Raw genomic sequence first — 9,277 nt, forward strand, 5'->3', positions numbered from 1 at the left:
ATTCAGAAAGACAGCCTTGATCATCCTTATGAAAGCAAAGGCGTTGCTTCAAAAACAAAGTAATCAAATCTAGAAATTCAGGAAAGACTTTTCCCAAAGGATTATTCTGGCAGCATGTTGAAAAGGGGTTATAAAAGCAATAAGTTCACAACCTGAACAATAAGTTAAGTAAACGTTAGGAAAGTATTTCCTTTCTTATTCTAGGATGAGGTATACCTTTAGCTTCCCTCTGCCCACAGAAATGCTCTAAGCTTGGAATGGCATATAAAGTAGAGCTTATAGGACAGACTGCCTCCTATGTGGATGTGGGAGAAAGGCTTAAAGAAAGCCCTGTGACTTAGGAAACACCAGCTGTTGCTTAGTGACATTTGGACTTTGGGAGCAGTACTTGTGCCACACAAGACTGGGGAGCCCCCAGAGATTTTTACAGCATTGAGGAACAAGTTGTCCTGCTTTGTAGATGGGTTAATGGTTTTACGACACGTAGCTGCATTTTGTGTGTTTGTGTGCGTGCATGTTCTACAGTCTTTCTCTGGAGAGACTACTGCCAGGCGCTTTCCTGAGAGCAAAGTGACCACTAAGCATCTTCTCAGACAAATCACCCACTCAGCTTGTCAGTGAAAAGAATGCAATTATGTGGGCCACTAGCTTTACATGAAGATGGGAAGGAGATGGAAGAACTTTCTCGTGGTTGTGCTAATTCCATTTGAGACCACTGGGTTCGATGAGCCCACCACTTCTGTTTTTCACATAAGGAATCAAATTCAAATTCTAACCTCTTTACTGATTTTATTACCTCTAGTAGATTAGGGAGGGGTACATATATATACACACATATATATGTGTGTATATATGTGTGTATATATGTGTGTATATACATATATGTGTGTGTATATGTACACATATATGTACATTTAATATATGTACACACACATATATATATTAAACGGACAAGAAAAGCAGTAGGAAAGGGAGAATATGGTTTTGAAATGAATGGCAATTTACTGTTTTGAATGTCAGCAAATATTCCCTTAAGGTGTCAGCAGTTTTTGCATATAAATTTATTTTGAGAAATACGTTTGATGAGTTAAAACCACACAGTGTAACAACAGTAACTCCTTATTCTACTATATAATAGATTATGGGTAAAAAGCAGAGGTTTTGTGTCCACATTTTTTTTTCGTCATTGGACGTTCACGGATTGACCAAGTTTGATGAATATGGCCTGCAATGTCCATGCCTTACATTCTTTTTCCAGTTACTTTTATGTAACTTTAGAATATTGTTTTAAAAAATCCCTAATACAGAGTGAAAGTCACTTTATGCCTTAGCAAGTATTTTAGTTCATTACTCAAAGTCATGATTTATATCCACACTTTGCTTACCACAGTGTGAGGATCTAAACCATTTGCCAGTGATGGGGAGTTACCTTCATGTGCCGATTTTTGTTGTGAGGGATGGGGTTGGCTATTGGGGGCCTCTTTTTGGAACACAACTTGACAATATGTATTAAGAGTCTTGAAAATGTTTGTATTCCCTGATCTAATATAATTCTACTCCTAAAAATGTCCTAAGGGCATAATTAGAAGAGTGGTTTAAGATTTATGGACAAAATGTTCATAGCAGTATTATCTAGAATAGCAAAAAAGTAACACACACATATATACACACACACATACACACACACACACATATACACACACATATACACACACACACATATATATATACACACACGCCCCCATATATAAAAATGTAGCCTAACTATCCAAAAGAGAATGGTTAAGTAGACTAAAATACGAGACATCCATGCAGTAAATTCTCTGCAGCTGTTAAATGGTTTGTTTATGAAGAATTTTAATAAGGGCCAGGGGCAGTGGCTCATGCCTGTAATCCTAGCAGTTTGGGAGGCTGAGGCGGGCGGATTACTTGAGGCCAGGAGTTCATGACCAACCTGGCCAACATGATGAAACCCCATCTCTACTAAAAACACAAAAATTAACCGGGCGTGGTGGCACACGCCTATAATCCCAGCTCCTCTGGAGGCTGAAGCAGAGAGTCACTTGAACCTGGGAGGTGGAGGCTGCAGCGAGCCGAGATCACTCCACTGCCCTGCAGCCTGGGCAACAGCAAGATTCCATCTCAAAAATAACAAAAAAAGAATTTTAATAAGGAAAAATGATCATTAAATAGTAAATTAAAGCATTTAAAACCCTAACATGTATTATCACAATTATGTAAATACAGTACACCGCGTATATGGAAAAGATGAGAAGGCAGTGCATCAGAATATTGACTTGTTTTCTTTTCTTTTTTTTTTTTTTTTGAGACAGAGTCTCGCTCTGTCCCCCAGGCTGGAGTGCAGTGGCGCGATCTCGGCTCACTGCAAGCTCCGCCTCCTGGGTTCCCGCCATTCTCCTGCCTCAGCCTCCCGAGTAGCTGGGACTACAGGCGCCCGCCACCTCGCCCGGCTAGTTTTTTGTATTTTTTAGTAGAGACGGGGTTTCACCGTGTTAGTCAGGATGGTCTCGATCTCCTGACCTCGTGATCCGCCCGTCTCGGCCTCCCAAAGTGCTGGGATTACAGGCTTGAGCCACCGCACCCGGCCTATTGACTTGTTTTCTATAGGGGGCGGGACTGTCGTGTTTACTTTCCTTTTTATATGTTTATGTATTTTCTGCACATTCTATATTGAATGTGTACTTTTTTTGGATGAGTATTTGTATAGAAATTTAGCAGTTCTTGTAAAACTGACATGTAAAATATACGAAGAAAACTTGAATAATTTGTTTAAAATATCACCAGGCATTATGCTGACAACATAGAGTGCTTTAAAAAAATTCAAAATGAAACCTGAAGTAAAAAAAAAATCCCTGAAGTAAGGAAAAAAAAAAAAGGCAGTGTGGTTTAAGTCAGAATTCTATTCTGTCTGACATGATTTAAATCAGAATTCTGTTTTTAATTTTTACACGAGGAGATTTGAATGTTATGTTCACTAGAACAGAGGTTAAGCACCTTTGGCAAGTAATGTGCCCACGTTATGTGTGGAATAGAGTGGGATGGTTATCCTTATCATGGATTTTTTTCTCTGCTGGTCATTATTTCCAGATTGAAAGAAAAGGTAAGGAGGATGGGATAACAACTATGTAGAAGAAATTAGGGTTATTGTCCCCTTTGCCAAGGTCAGTTTCTATAGGTGAGAAAAATGACATACACGTTAAGGCCACTGACTTGTGAATAAGAAGATGGCAGAAACCTTGTTTAGTTATGGTGAACTTTGTCAAACAAAATTGTGTTTATTTGCCAGAGCAATGTAGGGGAACTTAAATACACACACACATACACACACACACGCATTTGCATGTACATATACACACACACATGAATAAATTACATATATATTTGGTTTTCTAATAACTTACTAGTTAAATAGCCATAATACTAATGTTAAGGGTTTCTTTTTTGATAAAGATAGTAGTTTTGAAAATGACATATCATTGAAAGATTTTCCAGTAGTACTAATGGATATACTGTGATTTATACGTATCTAATCTTTGTGTGGTCAGTAATGTTTATTTGTGAGGTTGGGCCTGGGGTGCTGTAACTAGCTGTTGACTATAATGTCAAGCTACCCAACTCCATAAAACAGCAGAGTCCAACTCCTTGTTGTCAGTATCACAGTTCTTTAACAAACTGAGCAGGCTTGCCTTCGATAAATACAAACCAAGCCAACACGTATTTAGTAAATGCCTTTTCTGGCCATAGGTTCTTTCCAACTTCCAAAATCAACTGAGAGCATGTAAAGAGTAACCCAATAGAAAGATAGACTCAATAAAGAAGATTCCTGTGTGATAATATTTAGGTAGCTGTAATGAACTGTGAAACTTTCAAGGACAACTATACAGTGACTCAGTAGGTCATGCACTAGGGTTAAAGTTGACTCTGAAATTTGTTTCAGTACTTTTTAACAAATAAATAGCTGAAAGATTTGGCAAAAGGAAGAAACAATCACAATCCTTCTTGTCCTCGTTCTCTCAGGAAAATGTCTCCTGTTAAGTTATTTGAATGTTTACTTTGCCTTGACTGCTTTCCAGTGTTGTGTCAGTTCTTACCCTTGAACCAAGTGAGAATTCAAATAAACCAAAAAAGTTTTCACACAGCTGGACTCTTCTGCCGTTGAGTCATGCCAGTAGTCTCTCTCCCACTTTTTAAAGGAGGTCAGCAAGAAAAAACTGGAAAAGCGGATTCATAACCTGATATCCGCGAGCTAGAGAAACTTGAGTTTGCACCTTTTAGATTTTGGAGTACTTGGCATAGAGAAGGTGAGCAGATTCTGGGAGATACTATTTGATTTATTAAAAGCTGTACTTAAGGTGCCTTTGTCTGTGTTACTACCTAATTTTATTAATGGTTAACGTTCATCTTTCTTTGCATAAATGAAAATGCACGTAAAATTCTCATTTCTAAAATGTCATTAATGTAGTACTGTCATTAGATTTTGTTGTATTCTATAGTCATAGATCCAGTGTCTAGCCCTGGCTAAGCAGGAACATGGGGCATCATTTGCAGACATAGTAGCCTAGTCTAGCATAGTACCTGGCATATAGTAGGCACTTACTGTATTTTTTGTTGATTTTTTAAATTATACATATGAGTGAATAAGTGAGTGAAGGAATAAACAATACAGCTAGAATATACCAAATTCAGATGAGATGGCAGTTCTCATTAAACACTACTCCTTAAGGTACTTCTTGGAATTGTATTCTATTGTATTCCTTTCATTTTAAGAAATATTTTTGAAATACCTACTTTCTGCTAGGCACTAAAATTTTGCAAAGCTAAATATGATGTCATTCTTGCCTTCAAAGAGGTCACAGTTGTGTCACTAGATAAGTTACATAAGAAAGTATTGAGTGCTGTGGTTACGCATGTCCCAGGTGTAGAGGAAGGATAGAAGAGAGAGAATTGGCCATATCTGGAGAATGGCATGGACATTGTTAATTTTACTAGTTTTATTTCTTTTATATTGTCCATCTCTCCTACTTGAATATATGGTATACATTTTTATGTGTTACTTAGTTTTATGTATACAGTTTTAATTGCTCAATTCCACCTCTTAGGATAGTCTTAGCATATGATAAGTATTCAATAAGTGTTTGTTGCATGAATGATTTTTGATAGAAATAGCAGACTGCCTCCAAAAAGTATGTACTGATTTTATTTCCACCAGCAATATATGATAATGATTTTTGCTTACATTCTTGCCAGTGCTGGGTTTTGTGAAACTTTTTTAGTTTTACCAAATGTGCTATACTGTCTCTATAGTAAAATACACACACACACACACCTCCCCCCCCACAAACAAACCATCCCTTGACTACCATCTGTCTTCAGCAATTCTCCCTGTTTTTCTGCTGCCTTTGTATAGCAGAACCCTGGAAGGAAGTGTCTGTGCCTGCTTCCTGTTTCCTGTCTTCCCATTCTACCCTGAACCCACCATCATGCTTTTGTCTTTTCTCCACTGAAACCATTCTTGTCAATATCACCAACGACCTTCAGTAGTCCTTTCTGATGGTGTCTCATCTTACTCTGCTTTTCATTGATGTTTGAGACTGTTGATCACACTCTTCTTCTAGAAATATTTCTTTTTCTTATTTTTTAAATGTATTTTTATTTTTTTGATATGGAGTCTGGCTCTGTTGCCCTGCCTGGAGTGCAGTGGCACGATCTTGGCTCACTGCAACCTCCACCTTCCAGGTTCAAGCGATTCTCCTGCCTCAGCCTCCCAAGTAGCTGGGATTACAGGTGCATGCCACCAGGCTCGGCTAATTTTTGTATTTTTAGTAGAAACAGGGTTTCACCATGTTGGCCAGGCTGGTTTCAAACTCCTGACCTCAAGTAATCCTCCTTCCTCAGCCTCCCAAAGTGCTGGGATTACAAATGTGAGCCACTGTGCCCAGCCTAGAAATATTTCTTATGTTCTCCCTAGACAAATAGATTTTTTTTCTATTTCATTAACTACCTCTGCTGCGTGTCCTTGGCTACTTCCCGTCTCTAAAGGTTGGAGTATTCCAAGGCTCTTCTGTTTTATCTCTTCCCCTTTCCTCAGTCCTCTAAACATATTTTCCTTAGAGAGAGCTCATCTAGTGCCAAGGCATTCATACTTTTAAGATCTACATTTCCAGCTCTGATTTCTTCATACAGCTCCAAACTCATACATGCAACTGTTGACTTGACAGTAATACTTGGATGTCTAATAGATAGCTCAGACTTACCTTGGCCAAAACAGAACTAGTGATGAACCCTCTCTTCTGTCTCTCCCTCTCTAGTCTTCCCCATTTCAGTAAACAGGGCTATTATTTATTTTGTGTCACCAAAACCCAAGAGTTATCCTTCACACATCTCTGTCCCACACTATATCCAAGCCTTCGACTTGTCCTATTGGGTCGACCTTTATAATATATTCTGAGTCCAACTACTTTTCTCCACCTCCACAGTTGACTCATTGCTCTAACCACTGTGTCCTCATCTGTCTCCAGGGTGATTACAGTATGTCCAGCTTAGTCTCCCTTTTCCACTTCAGCCAGTGATCTTTTTAAAGCATAAATAAGATTACATCATTCCCCTTCTCTGTGTCCTCTAAGGGTTTGCTCTTTCATTTAGAATAAATCCCACAATCTTTACCATGGCCTTCAAAGCTGAATATGTGATCTGGTCCAGCCTTCCTCTCTGGCTTCATCCATTACTATCCTTTTGGCTTATCCCACTCTCACAATAGTGCCAAGCCCAATCCCAACACAGGCCTGACCTTAATATTCTTTGTGCTTGACCAGTCCATGAGCCAGGAGTCCTCCATCTGAAAAAAAGGGACAAAAACCAGTAGTACCTATCTCACAGGGTTGTTATGAAGATTAAATTCGTGTATTAAAGCACTGACACGGTGTCTGGCACATAGTAAACACTGTGTAAATGTTAGCCACTATTTTGTTATTTTCCTTATATTTACTATTTTGGGGGATGTGGAGGAGGAATACATGTTGGTTGCGTTGAGTTTTGTATGTATGTGAGATGTGTAAGTAGAAGTGCATTATAGGCAGTTGAATGTATTCATTCAGAGTGATTAGTTCTGTGTAGTAAGAGAGATCCTAGGACCTTGGAAGAATGAGCAAAACTTCTAGCTCTAGTGTCTAGAGATCAGTTTGTGAATTGGGAAGATCTGGATCATTAAGTGCCTAGTATTTGACGTACTCTACACAGAGCTTTCAAAATACATGGCCGCCATCATGCTCACAACTCCAGCTGCTCAGATGAAAGATTTCAATGGTTTATATTTTCTTTCCTTTTTCTTTTTTAGTGAACCAAGGCCTGGGTTTTGCTCTGGAAGCCTGTCCTGCCTGCCTCTGTCATCTGGCGCTATGCATCCGGATCTTGGAGCCTTATGTACACTGCTATATGTTACTCTTCCAGCTCTGTGCTCTTCTGTGAATTCAGGTAAGAGTAGAAGAATTGGGGAGGGGGTGGTTTGGCCTTTACTTATCTTAATCTTATAGCAAATAAATTTGTACTGCAATGCTTTGTGGTAATGGTGCTATCTAAAGATGTTTCTAAGATTGGTTTGACCAACTACTTGATTTAAAAACTTGATAAATTCAGCAATTTAAGGATCTCTTAGTAGTGCTTTGGACATTAGCAGGCCTTCCTGTCCTGGCCCTTGTAATTTATCCCTTTTTTTTTTTTTTTTTTAATACGTATTTTCCAATCATGCTTTTTTTAAAATAAGGGGATATGTTATTACTAATTTCTGATTTGGAAAGAACAGGAATAAAATGTGGACTATATAGGCCAAAGAGAAGTTTTAGAATCAGCATGATACTATGTTGAATTGGGAGTGAGAGAACTTGGTTCAAATTCCAGGTCTGCCACTTTCTCTTATGACCTTGCCTAATTTATTGTCTGCCTCTTTGGGTTACTGAAAAGCATAAATGTGTTTGTTGTTAAATATGTGTGTAAGCCCCATGCCTAAAACATGGTTCACGTGCATTTCTTTTTATTTTAGACTTGTGTAAACATGAATATATAAGTAGATACAAATACAGTGATGTTTATTCATTGAGTACTGTTTTTAATATCTGCTAAAAATACCATATAGCTGTATTAAATTTAATAAGGGGAATATTGGTTTTGTGATTTTATTTCTGTTTTGCTAAACAACCACCCCAGATTCAGCCAGAAGAGATACTTCCCCTTAACTTCGTTTCTGATTAAATATTCTGTAGGAGTAGATTCAGCAATTTATTGATTTTTTTTTTCTCTTAAGTATTTTATTCCACCAGATTAACAAATATTTCTTCCCCCTTCCCACTTCTGGGTTGGAACAGAAGGATCTGCGTGGATACTTTGGTGCAGGAACACCCCTGCCTTCCCATGTTCCTGGAGTAATAGAAATCACAGATCAAACACTGTCAAATCCCAAATGAAAATACTAAGCCCTCTATTTAAGAAAGGATAGCCTTTGTATTTCAGCTGTGGCTTCCTAACTTTCTATTTCTGTTTTCTTAAAACTTAAACATTATTTTATATTGAAGGGAAGTAATAAGAAAGTACCACAGCCCTCATTTGTAGAAAAACTTGCTCTCATAAATCAAATCCTGTTGGTAAAATAGGGGAGAATTCTTTTTATTGGGAAAGTCATCTTCACTTTTTCAGGTTCTTAACTTCCAATTCTTCCAAGTCACTTTATTAAAAAAGCTGTTTGCCATTTCTTTCTTTCTTTCTTTCTTTCTTTCTTTCTTTCTTTCTTTCTTTCTTTCTTTCTTTCTTTCTTTCTTTCTTTTCTTTCTTTCTTTCTTTCTTCCTTTCTTCCTTTCTTCCTTTCTTCCTTTCTTTCCTTTCTTTCTTTTCTTTCTTTCTTTCTTTCTTTCTTTCTTTCTTTCTTTCTTTCTTTCTTTCTTTCTTTCTTTCTTTCCTTTCTTTCTTTTCTTTCTTTCTTTCTTTCTTTTCTTTCTTTTCTTTCTTTCTTTCTTTTCTTTCTTTCTTTCTTTCTTTCTTTTCTTTCTTTCTTTCTTTCTTTCTTTCTTTCTTTCTTTCCTTCTTTCTTTCCTTCTTTCTTTCTTTCTTTCCTTCTTTCTTTCTTTCTTTCCTTCTTTCTTTCTTTCTTTCTTTCTTTCTTTCTTTCTTTCTTTCTCTTTCTTTCTTTCTTTCTTTCTTTCTTTCTTTCTTTCTTTCTTTCTTTCTTTCTTTCTTTCTTTCTTTCTCTCTTTCTTTCTTTCTTTCTTTC

At 37.5% G+C, this 9,277-nt stretch overlaps 1 protein-coding gene across 9 annotated transcripts in view; it reads left to right on the plus strand.

Annotated features, from left to right (window-relative positions):
* CDON (cell adhesion associated, oncogene regulated) overlaps positions 1–9,277 on the plus strand; it is a 242,908-nt gene that overhangs the window by 171,646 nt on the left and 61,985 nt on the right. For all 9 annotated transcript variants that reach the window (XM_021926733.2, XM_009187617.4, XM_031652805.1 and 6 more), the window contains one exon: positions 7,355–7,491. In XM_021926733.2, coding sequence (XP_021782425.2) covers positions 7,416–7,491 — 76 coding nt within the window. In that variant the 5' untranslated portion in view covers positions 7,355–7,415. The remainder of the gene's footprint in view (positions 1–7,354; positions 7,492–9,277) is intronic.

The sequence above is a fragment of the Papio anubis genome, chromosome 12, assembly GCF_008728515.1.
Source record: "Papio anubis isolate 15944 chromosome 12, Panubis1.0, whole genome shotgun sequence".
NCBI classification, from domain to species: Eukaryota; Metazoa; Chordata; class Mammalia; order Primates; family Cercopithecidae; genus Papio; species Papio anubis.